The sequence below is a fragment of the Nomascus leucogenys genome, chromosome 25, assembly GCF_006542625.1.
Source record: "Nomascus leucogenys isolate Asia chromosome 25, Asia_NLE_v1, whole genome shotgun sequence".
Lineage (NCBI taxonomy): Eukaryota > Metazoa > Chordata > Mammalia > Primates > Hylobatidae > Nomascus > Nomascus leucogenys.
Window position 1 is genome coordinate 17,320,848 of NC_044405.1, and position 17,875 is coordinate 17,338,722.

Below are 17,875 nucleotides of genomic sequence, written 5' to 3' on the forward strand. Positions count from 1 at the left end.
TAGATATTTTGTGATTACCGTCAGCTCCCAATTCAGTATTGGGCAAGAGGACGCACAGACTCTGGATAATTAAACACCACTGATAGGTGTTGATGGATACACTTATTATTAGAAAGTTGATCGTGAAGAGGAAACCAATTTTTCCCCAAAAGCATTTAGAAGAATCTATTCTTAGAAGATTCTTAGATAATTCAAAGGATTTATTTTCTTTTTCTTTTCTTTCCACTCTCTTTTTTTTTTTTTTTTTTTCCGGAGATGGAGTCTCCCTCTGTTGCCCAGGCTGGAGTGCAGTGGTGCAATCTCGGCTCACTGCAGCCTCCTCCTCCCTTGTTCAAGCGATTCTCCTTTCTCAGCCTCCTGAGTAGCTGGGATTACAGGCATCCACCACCACACCTGGCTAATTTTTGTATTTTTAGTAGAGATGGGGTTTCACCATGTTGGCCAGGCTGGTCTCGAACTCCTGATTTCAGGTGATCTGCCCGCCTTGGCCTCCCAAAGTGCTGGGATTACAGGCATGAGCCACCATGCCTGGCTGATTTTCTTTTTGTTAAATTGTTTTACTATTGCATTTTAGTTGTCTTGAGGGGCCAAGTGCAGAAGCTGGAAAACAAGGCACTCGTGTTGAAATGCTTGCAGGAAGTCTCTCTGGTCCTCATTTCCGAGATCTGGAGTGTTAAACAATGGGGCCTCCTGGTGTGGGGTAGGGAATGGAGGAAAGGAGTTTTTTGCTTTAGGTTCCCTGTAACTGTTCTTTGGAAAATGTGGAGGTGACAGTGATAGAGTTGTCTTAACAGCGCCAGAGACTGTAAGAACAGACTTTGTAACAGCTGTATTTATATGACAGTAAAAGTTAGAATCGGCCAGGTGCGGTGGCTCACACCTCTAATCCCACTTTGGGAGGCCGAGGCGGGTGGATCACAAGGTCAGCCCGACTAACACGTGAAAGACCAGCCTGACTAACATGTGAAACCCCTGTCTCTATTAAAAATGCAAAAATTAGCCAGGCATGGTAGCGCGCACCCGTAATCCCAGCTACTCAGGAGGCTGAGGCAGGAGAATCTCTTGAACCTGGGAGGCAGAGGTTGCAGTGAGCCAAGATCGTGACACTGCACTCCAGCCTGGGCGACAGAGCAAGACTCTGTCTCAAAAAGACTGACGCTGGTGAGTCATGTAAGGTGCAGACGGAGTTTCCACATCTCAGGTGGGCATTGCCCATCCTGTTTCTTCCTTTCTCTCTTGCCCCTCTGTCTCCTCTGTGCTTGGTCTCTCTGCTTTCTCCTTAAGTGGTAGCCCTAGGTGACCACTGACAGAACTATCTTGTGGAATAAGCAATGGTGAAATGTACAGACCTTTTTATTGGTTGGATGTTTGCTCAGGAGATTCTAGGAAAACCAATCATTTTACTGCTGCAATCAGTGGATGCTTTTATAAGGAGCTCACGGATTGGTTGAATAATAGAACCTCTTAGAGGAGACCTGTCCAGTCAAGTGAGGCAATTATACACCTAAATCAGAGCTCGCCCCTTCCCCCCTTGCTGCATGTTATGGTCACTCTTTGGGTACCAGGAAACATTTTATTCAAATCCCTCAGAGTCATCACTTCTCTGCTGGCAATGGCTGAATGGGTACTACAAAGACATTTTAGGTATTTGGGACAAAATCGGCCCCTTCAGAAAGCAGGATGCCCACACCTGCTAGAAAGGAGGCAGTGACCGTTGGATTTCCCTTTGTTAAAGATGCCAGTTTGGTCGCCAGTTCTCTCCTGAGCAGTGGAAACTGAGGAACCCTACCTCACGCCTGCCCCAAGAGAGACCTTAGACCACCCCTGAGGGCTGGTGGGAACTGCATTTTGTTGAGAAAGAACTGAATTTCCGGAAGGCATGGAGGGAGAGATGAAGGCCCAGTGTGTTGTGAGGTTTCTTGCCCCTGGGTTGGGCAATTTAGATCAAAGGTCTTCCAACTCCTGTCTTTTTTTGTAACTTGAAAGCTCTTTGAACCTTCTTTTCTTCAAAGGCATTACCTACTTTTTTTTTTCAAAGGTGATTATAGCTATTATGATTGCCTCTTAATAGTTTCTCTTTCTTTGAAAGAATTTGGTTTAAATAAATCTACTTAAGCCATGTTTCAAATTAACTAGAATTACCAGGAGTAAGATTTGATTTAATCAGGAGGTTTTTTTCCCTTTCAAAAAAAGCAGTCTGATGTTTGGTAAGTTTCATCTTAAAATGGAAGAGCTGCAACTTAGGAGAGTTTTGCACTTCAGTATTCCAAAGCAGGTTCACTTGGGCATTTTGTGAGATTCATTCTGTAGCTCTCAGAAAACTGAGTGGTCGTTGGCTGATATATTTACCAAACCTAATTGAGACAGACCCATGTGACATTGCTGGGAGGTGGCCTTCTCTCAAATTCCACAATTCCAATTATAGGCAGATGTGTGCAGTTTTAATAGTTACAATTATAAATGTGAAGCAAACTGGTTGTTTCTCTACAAATGTATTTTAAATCAAACCCTTTTGGCTAGATCAACCTAAGTTGCTTAACATGCAGATTCTATCTCTTTCACCTCCCAACTCCTCTGCTATGTTATCTTCTTGAAACTGTGCTCAAGATAAGGCCAGACTGTTCCCAAACTTGCCTGGGATGGTGGAGGGTGATCTGGCCTCTTATCTCTCTTTCTGCCCTCTTCTGAGAACAAGTCCTTCTTTCTGGACCTCAGGTCTCAGGGAGGTGAGGAAGTGAACAGATCGAGGCAGCCCTTTGCTATGAAGGGACCGCTGTTGAGATTAGGAACAGAGTCTTTTGCTTTGATCTCAGAAGTTTAGAGATAACAATTTCTAGGACTCTGATGAAATTGGGCCTCCCCAGCTATTATTGTCTTTATCTGATGGTGCTGTCTCTCACAGTAGGTACTCCTCACACATTTGTTTATTCGTTAACATTCTTTTGGGTTCATTTTCAAACTGAAAGCAGTCAAACAACCCTCCAGTTTAAAGCACAATACTATTTTTCTTCTCCCTCCCACCTTTCTTTTTGAGGTGGAGTCTCGTTCTGTCTCCCAGGCTGGAGTGCAGTGGCGCAGTCTCGGCTCACTGCAACTTTTGCCTTCCAGGTTCAAGCAATTCTCCTGCCTCAGCCTCCCGAGTAGCTGGGACAACAGGTGTGCGCCTCCACGCCTGGCTAATTTTGTATTTTTAGTAGAGACAGGGTTTCGCCATGTTGCCCAGGCTGGTTTCGAACTATTGGCCTCAGGTGATCTGGCCACCTTGGCCTCCCAAAGTGCTGGGATTACAGGCATGGGCCACTGCCCCTGGCAGATTTTTCTTCTTAAAAAAATATTCACCCCCTTTTCTTCCCGTTTCAGTGATCCTGAGGGGTGGGGTGTGAGAACAGGGGTTCTCAGGTTCTTTTTAACTGAGATCTCCTCCTAAGATGGGAATCCAGAGACAGTCCCACACCCATGACTCCTGAAGGACTTATCTTGGACAGGGTTTGTGAGGTCTATGGGCGCTGGCTGGGTCGATGGGAAAGGAAATGGGGTGTAGGGGGAGGGTTGGGGAGGGAAGAGTAAGGGAGTCAAGGAGGAGAAGGGGAGGGAGGTTAAGAGAGAAAAATGGAATCATAAAAAAACAAAAGAAGAGCTCAGTGTTTGGACATGCAGCGTGCCTGGTTGGTTTGCTTGCCATTCCCTCTTGTAGTTTGGGCTGAAGAGTCTGGGTGATGTTTAGAGCCGTCAAGAGTTTTCTGAGCTCTGCTTAGATGAGATTCTCTTTAAAAAAGCTTAATGCAATGACTTTTGGAAAACATTTTGGCTGTGACATCTTGATCCATGGTGTGCGATTAACTTCACAGACTGGACTGTATTTCTCCTCCCCTGAGATTTCCTACAACGTTCTTAATGGTCATGTGCCTTGCAGGTGGAGACATGTTAGAGTGAGGTGAGAATACATTCGTGAAACTAGACATAAATACTGCCGATTGAGAAAGTGCGAGAGTTTTGTTCAAGACTGGAAGCCTGTCTCTGCCTGAGCCCTGCAGCCTGAGTCTTACTGTTTAGGGGGGATGGACCATAATATTTACATTGAAGTTCAAAGGATGAACTGTGATCTTAATTCTGAGATCAACAAAGATTAAGGAAAGATTCAGATGAGGGCATAACAGTAACAGCTCTCTAATTACCTGTCGGTTTCAGTATCTTTAAAATCAAAAGATAAACATGGCGCAGAAGGCATAATAGACCCAAAATCACTCAATGCAGTGGGCTTTCTCCCCCCTCTTCCTGGGCATGTTAATCATCCGGGAACAAAGCAGTGCCATGAGGTCGCTTAGTCTAGTTTGCATTGCCATCTTTCTGGTGTTACTTTTCCAGCCAACATTCAGCGTTGTTTAAACTGTTGGGTGTATTTTTCCCCTCTTCAAGTCACTATATGTGCTGCATAGCTTAGGGGGAATTTTTAAAAGACTTTCATGAAACGAAAACATTCAGCTGAAAAAGTCAACTGTAAGTGGCTGGATTGCATGTCACTGAGGGTGACACAGGCAGCCAGAGAGAATCAATCTTCCCTCATCTTTTCCCTACTTGGCGGCTTGGGAGCTAACTCAAATCCCCTCTGCCTGTTCTTTCTTCCTGCCTTCATCCTAGAAAGCGAATTCTCTCTTTTTTTCCTGGTTGACTCATTTACAAGATTGGATGGAAATAGGTTTTAGTTCAGCATACTGTTTGCTGTAACTGGCTTTAACAGTGAGGCCGGATGTAAAATGCTCTCAGCTAAGCCAGGGAATTCTTTTGCCTTGAGTCTTGTATCCAGACGTTATGGTTTGCAGCTGCTATGATTTTCTTTAGGATGCTAAATGATGTGTTAGCCTGAGAGAATGTTTCCTTTCCTGCTGCCCTTTATCCTTTTTTTTCTCCCTCTTCATTTCTGCAGTTTTCTAATTCGGAGCTTGTTTTGTTCACCTCTCTTTGCAGACTTTGGTTTGAGCAACTGCGCAGGGATCCTGGGTTACTCGGATCCGTTCAGCACACAGTGTGGCAGCCCTGCCTATGCTGCACCTGAACTGCTTGCCAGGAAGAAATACGGCCCCAAAATCGATGTCTGGTCCATGTGAGTTATCAAGCTTCTGAAAGTCACTGTTCCTCCTGCTGTCTCCACTGTGCCTTCCTTATGAAATCACGCCTGAGTCCTGGATGGCATGCATAGGTGACAGGCTCAGGAGCATGTCCTCAGGGATTCTTTGGGGCCTGGCTTTCCATCTCTGTTCCTTCTGTTTTTTTCTGCACAAACTGTCAGAGTGGCCTTTACCAAAATTCACTGCGGTGCTGAGGAGAGAAGAAAACCATGTCCTGCCCTCACAGAGCTCACATTCTGGCTCTGTGACTCATTTATTTCCCTTCCTCCTGCCCTTAGCTTCCCATCGCCCTCTGTGTGAAGCTCCATCCTGCAGCCTGGCCCGTGCTCCTTGCGGGACTTGCTCGCCCATCTCTCCTACCCCCTGCCCTGCTCACAGTTCCTCAGACATATTGAGCTCCCTTTTGTCTCTCCCACATCTGGGCTTGTTTTTTTTTGAGGCAGAGTCTTTCTCTGTCGCCCAGGCTAGAGTGCAGTCATGTGATCTCAGCTCACTGCAACCTCCCCTTCCCAGGTTCAAGTGATTCCCCTGCCTCGGCCTCCCAAGTAGCTGAGATTACAGGCATGCACCACCATGCCCAGCCAATTTTTGTATTTTTAGTGGAGACGAAGTTTCACCATGCTGGCCAGGCTGGTCTCGAACTCTTGACCTCAGGTGAACCGCCTGCCTCAGCCTCCCAAAGTGCAGGGATTACGGGCATGAGCCACGCGCCCGGCCGTTCACTTGTGATGCCTGGAATATCCTTTCCCAGCTCTTTGGATGGCCTGCGCATTCCCACATCCCATTGTCAAGCCAGTGGCGCCTGCGCATTCCCACATCCCATTCTCAAGCCAGTGGCGCCTGCGCATTCCCACATCCCATTCTCAAGCCAATGGCGCCTGTGCATTCTCAAGCGAATGGCGCCTGCGCATTCCCATATCCCAGTCTCAAGCCAGTGGCGCCACTGCCGAGATCATCTCTGAGCTCCCTGCCAGAGAGTCCCCCATACTCTCTCCTCACCCTTTTAATTTCCTCCTCGGCACCTCTCAATGCCTGTCCTTTTCCTGTTTTAAATCCATTCCTCTCCTGTCTCCCCAGCTAGCAAGAACTCTGCACGAGGGGAGGGAATTGGTTGGTCTGGTTCACCATCTTGTTCCCAGGGTCTGGTACAGGAAGGGCCACCGGGAGTAAGCACAATAAATATTCGAAGGATGAATCCTCAGTTGCACCAAAGGTAGAGCCTGGGTCCCCCGTGGTCCCAGTGAGTCACCCCCTCCACCATCCCCTGTCAGTGATGGTACAGGGTCAGTTCAGAGTCTTGGATTCTGGGGTAGGACCAATCTATGCCATAGGGAAATGGGCTGTAGACAGAGTGAGGTTCTGATTAAGGTATAGACGGGAAAGGCTCGTTTGCATGAAGAGTGTGTTGATCCGGAGCATTTCTGGAATTCCCCTGCCTCTCTTCATATTCACTGTAACCCCCTTGTCCAGGTTGGCAGAAAAGCTAACGCTTACTTAGTGCCTGATGTGTGCCAGACACCATGTCACTTAGTTTCACGATGACCCAGTGCAATCATTACTCTCTATTACCCTATTTTATGGAAGAAGAAACCCATCATAAGAGAAATGAATAAAATCGCCCAAGGTCATAGAGCTGCTAAGTGGTGGAGTGGGATTTGAACCAAGCAGGGTCCTTTCAGGGTCTCAAGATACAGCCCCAGCTCTCCAACGTGGCATGTGGGGACGCTTGCTTGCCCTGTGGCCTCGTCGAAGGCATGCTCCCTCCCCTTCTCCCCCCACCCATTCTCTGGCTAACCCGGCGTTGTTTCCTATTCCCTGAACACAGCCTGCTCCTGCCACATTCCAGCCCTTACATGCACAGTTCCTTCGGCCTGGAACCCCCTCTTTTTCCCTCTCGTGGTGTTGGGTCTGGAACCCCCTCTTTTTCCCTCTCGTGGTGTTGGGTCTGGAACCCCCTCTTTTTCCCTTTCGTGGTGTTGGGCCTGGAACCCCCTCTTTTTCCCTCTCGTAGTGTTGGGCCTGGAACCCCCTCTTTTTCCCTCTCGTGGTGTTGGGCCTGGAACCCCCTCTTTTTCCCTCTCGTGGTGTTGGGTGCCGGTTCCTCTGGGCAGCCCTCTGTGTCTCCAGCTGGCTGGCTTTGAGGCCCTCCCATGTACACTCCAGCCCCTGGCTATCTGTGTTCCTGGGCCTCACCGTGAGGTCTCTGTCCACCTGCTGGAACCCTCTGGGCTGTAGCTGACGGGGCAGGGACCACTTGGCTCACTCCCAGGATTTCCTCAGCACCTGGTGGAACCTGGAGGAGGGGAGGGAGGAGAAAAAGGAGGTGGGAAGGAGGGGAGAGGAAGGAGAAAGGAAAGAAGGAAAGGAAGGAGGGAGGGAGGGAGGGAGGAAGGAAGAGAAAAGGGAAGGAGGGGCAGGAGGAAGGAGCAGGCATTTTATCCAGGGAAACAGAAGCTGGAAGGTCAGGGCTGAAGCTGGCTGAGAAAGCAAACAGGGGAATGTGGGTCAGCTCAAGGCTCTAGAAGCGAGAGGAGCTCAGGATGTTCCGGTTGGAGATTGAGAAGAAACAGACCAGAACGAGATGTGGAGAGATAAAGAATTCCTGGAACTTTCCCAGAAGGGGCCGACTCTTCTGGAACCCTGGCTAAGAGGACCTGCTTGTCAGCGAGGAGGTGAAACAGGTCAGGAATCAGCTTCTGCTCCTGAGCGGGCTGGGCGCCCTGGTTAGTCACCCCTGAACCTCAGGACAGTCCTGTGAGACACATCTCTTGCCCCCAGTTTGCACAGATAGAAGAGAGTGGTGAGCACTGCCTAGAGGCACACGTGAGCCCGAATGTAGTAGGAGCCACACTTTGCCGAAGGCTGGGCTCCCAGTTACTTCGCAGGTGTGGTCTGGTGTGCAGGCTGCATATGGGGTGTGTGTGGTGTGCTGATGACGGGCCCAGGTGGGCTGGGGTCATGTGGAGCTAGTGGAATGGAGCAGGGAGCAGCAGAGGATGCCTTCCCTTCTAGGGCATTGCTAGTCATGGACTTCACTTCTGAGAACGCCTCTGAATCCCCCTCAACACAGCTCCTCCCAGCAGCTAATACCAGTGGATCAGAGTTGTATATGGGAGGAAATCCATTATGGATTTCTTCCAACGCTTAAGAACTCTCACAGGTGTCTGGCACACTGTCTTCCCTCAATAAATATGTATTGAGTGCATGAATATGAATATGTGGGTCTATAGTCACTTTCTTAACAGTTAGAGAACTCATTTATGCTAAATGAGAAGCTATGAGAGGAAGAATTTGTGCACACACACACACACACACACAAAAGCACAAAAGGCTATAGGAGCCTGAAAGACCAAGAGGTCCCCTATCTTAGTCTGTCTTTTGTTGCTGCAAAGGAACACCTGAGGCTGGGTCATTCATACGGAAAAGAGCTCTATTTGGCTCACGGTTCTGCAGGCTGTACAAGAAGCATGGTGGCAGCATCTGCTTCTGGTGAGGCCCCAGGCTGCTTCCACTCATGGTGGAAGGTGCAGGGGACCAGTGTGTGCAGAGATCACATGGCGGGAGAGGAAGCAAGAGAGAGGGGAGGTGCCAGGCTCTTCGTAATGATCAGCATGTATTGACTCATCCTATCCGCCTAACAACCCTTCAAGGCAGTGCTGTATTACTCTCCATTTAAAGGTGTGGAAACTGAGGCATGAAGGGCCTCAGCCACTTGCCCACATGACACAGCCAGTGTGTGACAGAGCCACGATTTGACCTGCCTGGTTTGCCTCTAGGCCTCTGAATTACCACCCTCTACTGCGTCTGTGACGTTGTTCTTCCTCTGGTGGGGTTTACATGCCAGTGGGACAAACAGCCGGTGTTTTAAAACGCTATAAACTGAGTGTGGTAATGGCTGTGGAGGAAGTGAGAGGGATTCAGGGAACAAGATGGAGTGGCCTCTTGAGGAGATGACTTCAAAACCAGATCCTAAGAATGAGAAGGAACCAGTTGTGGGAAGAGGAAGGTGTCAGGGAAGAAAGCCAGGAAAGGTCAAAAGTAAACTGGTGAGAAAAAGAACCAGATTCTTTTGTTATGGCCGCCCTAGCACATATGGCTGCACAGCTGGGTTAAGTCAGGAAGGCATCTGTAGGCAAGTTTGATGTGTTCCTCAAAGATGAGTGGAGACGGCCAGGTGGAGAACAGGTGGGGAGACGTTCCAGGCAGAGGGAACAGCATATGCAAAAGGCTGGTAGGTGGGACACATCTGATTTCTCTTCCTCTTAATTTTGGCAAAAACATAAAACTTCAGCACCTTTTAAGAGATGAATGTCCTACTGCTTTGAGGTCTGAGCAAACTTTCTATCTGTGTAAACTTGGGGTCTGATTTTGTGTCTGAGATAGAAGTTAGGTTTCTGTTTGGTGCCCATGACTTTGCTGGCAGAAGTGGAAATGGAAAACCAAAAGTGAATTTAATGTAGAAGGCTGCTTAAAATGAGAGTGAAAATGGAACCGATTTTCTCGGTGGGTTAGACACTGTTACTATGAAATGGCTTCTCTCTTTATGGCTCTGAAACAAAAACAGAATGAAGAGTTCACTTCCAGAAAAGCAAACTCCCCTCCCTGAAGGCTTTGGACCTGATGGATGGCCGGGACTTTATCCACAACTTCTGAGATAGATTTAGGAAGAAAATCAGCCTGTCATTGAAAGAAACCTTGGGAAAGAAAGCTCTTCCCTACAAACAGGGCCCCCAGGACCCACCGCTAGTGAAGCCATAATTAACAATGCGCTTTCTTGGGGGTTTTCCATTATTTTCAATGGTCATTATTTTCAAGACCATAAAAAATAGCTGTAAAGTAATTCACTTCTTTCCTTTACCCCAGATATATGTGTGTGTGTATATATATATATATATAAAAAACATATAGATGTGTGTGTGTCTCCAATGAACTTTGAGGTTTCAGACACAAAAACCAAAAATATTCATTCTGGTGCATTGAACTTTTATTACTGTGAATTGACTTTTCCTCAGAGTGACATACATGCTAATTTAAAACAACTTTAATGCAGATGTGTTTTTTAATTGAAAAGAATCAAAATTAACTTTATCTTCAGAATATTACAATACTCATGTGCAACCTTCAGTGAATCCCTACTGGTAAGGAAAACAGAAATTGAGAATTCTGTCCCGAGAAGACTGAGAACGCAACATTTTTGGACTAAAGCTGTCCTTTGCTCTCATGGGGGCCCCTGGGATGGATGGGTGAAGTATTTGCGTGAGGGCCTGGTGCCTCCTGGAGAGTCACGCACAACACACTCAGTCCACCTTCCTAGCTCATTGAATCTGTTTTCACTTAGTGGAAAAAAAATCCCTGTCTCCAGTGCTGTACCTTTGGGTGGACAACTCGGCCAAGAGGCACCATGTCTCCAAATAGCTCTCCTGTCTCCATATAGAACTGGATGTTCAGGAGGGAGAGTGAGAGAATTTGTTCTAGTCCTCAGACTCAGTGTTTTGTAAAAGTACTACCAGATATCATCAGCTACTGGCAGGGGTCAAATATAGAAAGATGGTACTAGTGTTTTCTCTCTGTTGAGACCCTCTCAAAATGAAGGCTAGCAGGAGGCGGTGGGAAGAGGAAAGCTATGACTCCTTTGGGGAACCTTAGGGCTTTTGACTTTTAAGAGAGAGGTTTCCCTTAGCTTCTGAGATTATTCAGTTATAAAGTATGAGATTTTTTTTTTTTTGTAGCTAGCATGTATATTTAACATAGAAGAAAGGAAGGAAGGAAAGGAAAAGAAACAACCATTTTGAAATCCACAAGAAAATAATTTCTTGCTAAACATAGACCATTTAATGGAACAGTGGTGAAATCTGAGATTTTCCAAATGGATGAATTGGTTCCCAGTCTACTTTCAAGACCTTAAATTGGAAGTTGTATTATTAAAAGTTGATACTGAAAGATGGAAAGATATTGCTTTCAGGTGGAAGTTATTTTTAATTTTTCCAAGGGAATTCCTTTCTTGGAGAGCCACACAGAAGCAAGGTGCATCTCCCGAAGGTCCTCTTGGCTGCACTGTTTGTAAACTGGTCAGTTTCCGAGGCTCCTGTCCACATGCCCCTTAAGAGCAAGTAATCAGACCCTCCCTCCACCTGCTGGGGTGACTCTGTCCATTGCTTTGTCCCTTGCATCTTGTTAAAATTGCCAGCGACTTCTCCAGGGAGCAGTGACTCCATGTCTTTCCTCTTTGGCATGGCAGGTGATACCACGGCTTTTCCTCCAGGGAATACTATTTTGTGTACCAGACTAAATATCAGGATGGCTATTTGGCTTTTGACTTAACTCCAAAGCTTTCCCGTTTGTATTTCATAAGTAAGGGCCCTTTTCCTCTTCTTTCAGCTGCTCCCCCCAGTGTCTGCCTTTCTTCCTCTTTTGAGATCAGAGTATTCTACGCTGACTAGTATCTTTGGGTTTTCTTCTGTCCTGCGATAGCTCATCCTTATTTCATTCTGCTGGAAAAACCCCCAGTCGTATTTGATTGTTGCCCTCTCTTGTCCCAGTCTCTCATCCCTCTCATTTGTTAAGACTGTCTTTGATTCTTGGGAATCCCATGTCTGCCACAGAGAATCCAGAAAGCCCCTGGGCCATATTTCAAAAGACCCGTCAGGAAATTCTGAACATGTTTTGAAACTCCTACTAATTCTATGGGATTACAGAGGTTTATAAACTGCATTCCACATTTTTCCCTTGGTGTCCTCACATACTTCTGAAATGTCAGAGGGACTAGGTTTCTCTTTATCCAGATATTAAACATGTATGGAAACTCCAGGGGAGAGGAATTAAGATGCTCAATCTGGTTTCCCTTTTTAAAATCTCCTAGCTAGGACTGTATGACTGTTCACATAGGTTTCCATTCTTTTTTTTTTTTTTCTTTTGAGATGGAGTTTTGCTCTTGTTGCCCAGGCAATGGCGCAATCTCTGCTCACCACAACTTCCAACTCCCGGGTTCAAGAGTTTCTCCTGCCTCAGCCTCCCAAGTAGCTGGGATTATAGGCATGCACCACCAAGCCCACTTCATTATGTATTTTTAGTAGAGACGGGGTTTCTCCATGTTGGTCAGGCTGGTCTCGAACTCCTGACCTCTGGTGATCTGCCTGCCTCAGCCTCCTGAAATGCTGGGATTACAGGTGTGAGCCACTGTGCCCAGCCAGGTTTCCATTCTTATTTGGCAATACAGTACAAATAAAACTGTAGCTTTTTCCCTCTTATTTTAAGAAAGGTTTTTTGATGAAACAATAGATCACAATTTATCAGGCTTAATTTATTCCAACTACAGAATTCAGGTCTTTCTGTGGCTTAGTTGATGTGACCCTCATACCATCTGAGAGGTAGGTACTGTTATTATCCACATCTTATGGATGAGAGACCCTAGCATGAGAGAAGTGGGTCCTCTTTAAGGATTTGTGACAGTTTTTTTTTTTCATCGATGATAAATTCCTCCAAAAGAAATAGAATTCTGGAATCAGTTTATAAAGTCATCAATTAAAGTTACCATAAAAACTGCTTGCTCAACCCTGGCCAGACGTGCCACCTGGATGGCTCTGGCTCCATCTTGAAGACAAGCATCTGTTAATCTTATCTGTGGTCCCAGCCAGATGATGGAGAGAGGCAAAGACCAGTGTAATATGCAGTGACTTGAGGAGATTTTTGGCGTCTGTTGAAGCCAGTCAGTGACAAGAAGGCAAGCAGTTTGGTGTCTCAGGGTCTCCTTCAAGAAAGAAACATTCGTAAAGGCTTTAGAGTTGCACCTCTGGCCTCATATGCTCTCCAAACCCCTTTAGTGGGGTTGTCCTCCCATTATCATGATGTCCTGCCTCCTAGAGGCATCTGCACTATACGACACCCTAACCTGGGACAGGAAGCTAGGTGTGCCCTAAAGATTAAAGGGAACGTAAAAGGTCATAGAGCAGTGTTCTGCACACTTGAGTATTATACACTGTCTTTTTAAAGGAAGAACATTCTTGATAACTGTGTGTGTTGACGTGAGTTATTTTTATTTAAATGTTACTTATAAGTACATGAGCCCCAAATTAAACTCCTTTTATTTATGGCCGTGTACAACTGAAAAACCAAAACTCATTTACAAGTTAAATAGAACCAAGAGTAAAAGAACCCCAGAATATTCAAATTAGCAATGTTAATGCAATGGCTAATGTTTTGTGGGAAGGAAATGGCTGTACACAGCATGAGTGCAGTTCTCACTGCTGGGCACAGGTTCTTTGAGCTTGTCAGGCCCATCTTGTGATGTCTCGCCTCCCCTAAAACTTTTCATTCTTCCAAGGCTTTCCAATTTTTTGAGTACGCATCAGAAGCACCTGGAGAGCTTGCAAAAACACTGCAGAGTTTCTGATTCTGGAGATGTGCAGTGGCATCCAGGAATGTGCATTTCCTTCCTTCCTTCCTTCCTTCCTTCCTTCCTTCCTTCCTTCCTTTCTCTCTCTCTTTTCTTTCTTTCTTTTTCTCCTTCCTTCCTTCCTTCCTTTCTTTTTTCTCTTTCTTTCTTTCTTTTTTTTTTGAGTCAGGGTCTTGCTGTGTCGCCCAAGCTGCAGTGCAGTGGCACACTTACATCTCACTGCAGCCCTAACCTTCTGGGCTCAAGTGATCCTCACACCTCAGCCCTCCAAGTAGCTGGGACTTACAGGCACATGCCACCATGCCTGGCTAATTTTGGTATTTTTTGTAGAAATGAGGTCTCACCATATTGCCCGCCCAGGCTGATCTCGCACTCCTGAGCTCAAGAGAGCCACCCGCCTCAGCCTCCCAAATTGCTGGAATTACAGGTGTGAGCCATTGCGCCTGGCTGAATGTGCATTTTCAACAAGTTCTCAGGTAGTGCTGATGTCACTGGTCTGAGGACGGACCACACACTATTCCAGTCACCAGGAGACTTTCCTTTCCACTGACAGACACATAGACGCATCACTGACACATTAAGTCCACCTCTGCTTCCTTCTCATTGGGCTATGACAATAAAAGTGATTTTTTTTTTTTTGGCAAAAATAGTGCATTGGTAAAGAAATACTAAAGCAGGGCCGGGCACGGTGGCTCATGCCTGTAATCCCAGCACTTTGGGAGGCCGAGACAGGCAGATCACGAGATCAGGAGATCGAGACCATCCTGGCTAACACAGTGAAACCCTGTCTCTACTAAAAATACAAAATTAGCTGGGCGTGGTGGTGGGCGCCTGTAGTCCCAGCTACTCGGGAGGCTGAGGCAGGAGAATGGCGAGAACCCGGGGGGCGGAGCTTGCAGTGAGCTGTGATCACGCCACTGCACTCCAGCCTGGGTGACAGAGCGAGACTCCATTTCAAAAAAAAAAAAAAAGAAATACCAAAGCAGGCACTGAAATTGGGTGTGTGCGGTGGAGGGTGTTCTTAGTTATGTGGTGGTCATCCAGTGTCCCTGGTTATGCTTTGTGAAATGTTTTAGTCTATTGCCAAAAAGAAAATAAAAATTAGAACTGCTGCACCCCGAGGATGTTTCTGTGTACCTCAGTTTGAGAAGCACTGCATGAGTTAGGCATTATGAAGCACTTACTGCAGAAAAAAATGATATTGTATAAGTAGCAGGCTCTTCAGCTTTAGGTGTGAATGTTAGAGCCAAGATTAGGCACTCAGAGGTGGTGAGCAGGGACAGAATCTTGGTTTTGTTTTTTCCTCCTCTTAATTCGCTCCAACTCTGTTGAAATATGAGGTCTTTGCTATGTAGCATGGAAACATTGAAGCTCATTAACTGCATGAACCTGCTGGTGTGTATTCAGGGCAGAGGACTGGGTTGTTGAGGAGACTCTCAATCGTGTCAAATAAAGCACAGGCAAAAGGCCTGAGGTCCCAGCCTGGGGAAGACCCAGAAGGGTGGGAAGATCCTGGTTCCAGTTTTCAAAGATGTGAAGTGCTGATCATGCAAGAGCAACTGGTCTTCTTCCACAACCAATGAATAGAAGATGTAGACATTGGCTTAGTCTTGGAAAGCTTTATTGTTGCATAGAATCGCCCTGGATGGAACAGGCTGGCTCAGAAGCATTGGGAACAGCTTGTCTCGGAGGCTGTTCAGTGGTCCCCGCAACAACTTTGTGGGATGTGCCAGAAGGTTTCCATCCATAAAAGCCATGTGTCCAAGTCCTCTTTGTATGCAAAACTCTACAATTTTGGGACCCTTTTAGCATTCCCTCTTACCGACCTCCAAGAATTTTTCGAAGCAAGAATGTTTAGCTCTACCTCAAACATACTCAAAAGTGCAGCATTGCATAGTATGTTCTCGAACATATCACTAGCCCTGATACTCCTTCCCTGCACCCCTAACCTGTCTCTCCTCCTCAGCATCCTCAGTACCATTCTGTTACCACCATTGGTCCTGCATTCTGAGTTTGCCACCTGGCATCTGCCCTTCAAATGTCTCCACTGCATCTTTGCCTTTCCCTTTCTGTTGCATGCCATCATTCCTATTCCGATTTTAACAGCAACCTGCTAATTTCCTGCCATAGTTTCCTACTTTCCATTCTGAGCCACTTTAATCCACTTAAATGATATTACTACTCCCTGAATTATTTGGTCATACCACTTGTATCTGCCTAACCCCTATTACTCCCCTGGGGTACATGTTCCACTAAACACACACAGGGAAATGCCGCCCAAATAGCTCTGTGTGTGCCTTGTTCATTCTTGTTTCCATTTCTTTGTTTATGCACTTTTTATTTCTCCATCCATACAACCAGCCAGCCAAAGATACACGAGCTCACACACATGCAGTCACTACCTGTGTGGCACGTTCCCTCTTCATGTACCTGTTTCTAAGTTCTCATTCTCCCTTCATTGAACTCCTCTTGTGGTCAAAAGTGGTGCAATTCAGCATTTTCTTATTCCTTTTGCACTGATCACCGCTTGAAAGGACTGTGCTCATCTATTTGTTTGCACGTTGCTTGCCTGTCTTCTTCTCCACTCAAAACCAAGAGGGCAGGTCTTTCTCTGGTCTCCAGTACCCAGCACCTATAGTCTTGCCTGGGGCAGAGAGCCATCCAGCAAGTATTTGTGGAATGAATGTTTATGCATCTGTCCCCCTAACTCCACTGTGTGTTTGGAACTAACTCCACTGTGAGTGGGAACCAGGTCTTACTATATGTCTGAAATTTGCGAATGATTTCTAGCGGGAGCCGTGGGCTCCAGTACCTGTCATTATCTGAAATGCCTTAATTCAGAGGTGCCTCTGTGGAATTGGGCCTCAAGGGTCTTAATTTCAATCAGTCTCATTGGATTTGTTTTGACTGGAAATCTTAGTACCTGTTTTTAAAGTATATTCCCTTGGGCGCTTTTGAACACTTGAGACCTCTTGGTAGGCAGGCATTTCATCCCCATCAGGAAATCTCATCAAAATGATATTAGATTTGCACATCAGGAAAATAAAGATCCTCTAAGAAGATGTTTCTGTTCTCTAGATTGGCTTTGGATACGTGCAGTTAAGCTTCCTTAGAAGGTATTTCAACCACATCTGAGATGTTGGGTTGGGGCCAGGTGGCAGAATCTTACAATAAACAATAAAAAAATCAGGGCAGGAAGGAAGGGAACCTCCCCAGAAATTTCTGTAGTTACAAGCCAAGGCAAAATTAAAGAGTAGAGCAAAACGCCAGGTTTTGTTATGAGCCTTCGTTTCTGAGGGCTGAGTTGTAACCTGGCTCACAGTTTGGCTGTGACTGGAGCTTCCAGTGTAGAGGGCTTTTCCTGTATTTTTTGGTCAGCCTTTTCCAGGTACCACCTTGTAAGCCATCCTTGGAAAACCACACAATGGCAGTACTACTCTTAATTGAAGTCCCTGATGTCTCCCAGGTGTTTCTCACATTGCTTGGTCTGGACCTCCTTGCTGTTGACTTCTTCCTGCCATAACATTCGGAGAGAGCAGAGAGCCATGGTTCCCCTCCTCAGGAGGTGGCTCCTGATGGTCTTGAAACTCCTGCTTTTCTCTGTGGTCCCCTTCCGGGTCTTCACATTCAAGTGCTCTCACCCAAGCCTTTCTTTCTTTCTTTTTTCTTTTTTTGAGACGGAATTTCACTCTTGACGCTCAGGCTGGAGTGCAATGGCGTGATCTTGGCTCAGTGCAACCTCCGCCTCCTGGGTTCAAGTGATCCTCCTGCCTCAGCCTCCCCAGTAGCTGGGATTACAGGTGTCCACCACCACGCCTGGCTAATTTTTGTATTTTTAGTAGAGATGGGCGCCAGGGTGTGCGGGGGCTTCATGCACAGCCTGTAGCACAGCAGCGAGAGGATGAGCAGGTAGTGGTCCAGGCCGATGAGGCAGAGGTTGAGGATGGAGGTGCTACACAGGCTGGTCTCGAACTCCTGACCTCAGGTGATCCACCTCCCAAAGTGCTGGGATTACAGGCATGAGCCACTGCGTCCGACCTCACCCAACTCTTTCACCGTGACACTGAGCGTTCTACAAAGATGACTTTGAAGAGGGCCTGTTGAGGTTGGCATGGAAGCAGCAGCTCCCACGCTTTGGTGAAGCCCGTATCCCCAGTGTCTTCCCCTCCCCAGGGGACCTGACTCCGCTTTCATGTGTATGTCTCTCTTTTCAGAGGTGTGAACATGTATGCCATGTTGACCGGGACGCTGCCTTTCACGGTGGAGCCTTTCAGCCTGAGGGCTTTGTACCAGAAGATGGTGGACAAAGAAATGAACCCCCTCCCCACTCAGCTCTCCACAGGTAATGCACCTGCTG

The 17,875-nt window shown here is 46.6% G+C and overlaps 1 protein-coding gene across 2 annotated transcripts in view; it reads left to right on the top strand.

Annotated features, from left to right (window-relative positions):
* The window catches only part of HUNK (hormonally up-regulated Neu-associated kinase), a 134,546-nt gene that overhangs the window by 73,455 nt on the left and 43,216 nt on the right, over nucleotides 1-17,875 (top strand). For both annotated transcript variants that reach the window (XM_030806251.1, XM_003263855.4), the window contains 2 exons: nucleotides 4,966-5,101; nucleotides 17,733-17,860. In XM_030806251.1, the coding sequence (XP_030662111.1) occupies nucleotides 4,966-5,101; nucleotides 17,733-17,860 (264 nt within the window). The remainder of the gene's footprint in view (nucleotides 1-4,965; nucleotides 5,102-17,732; nucleotides 17,861-17,875) is intronic.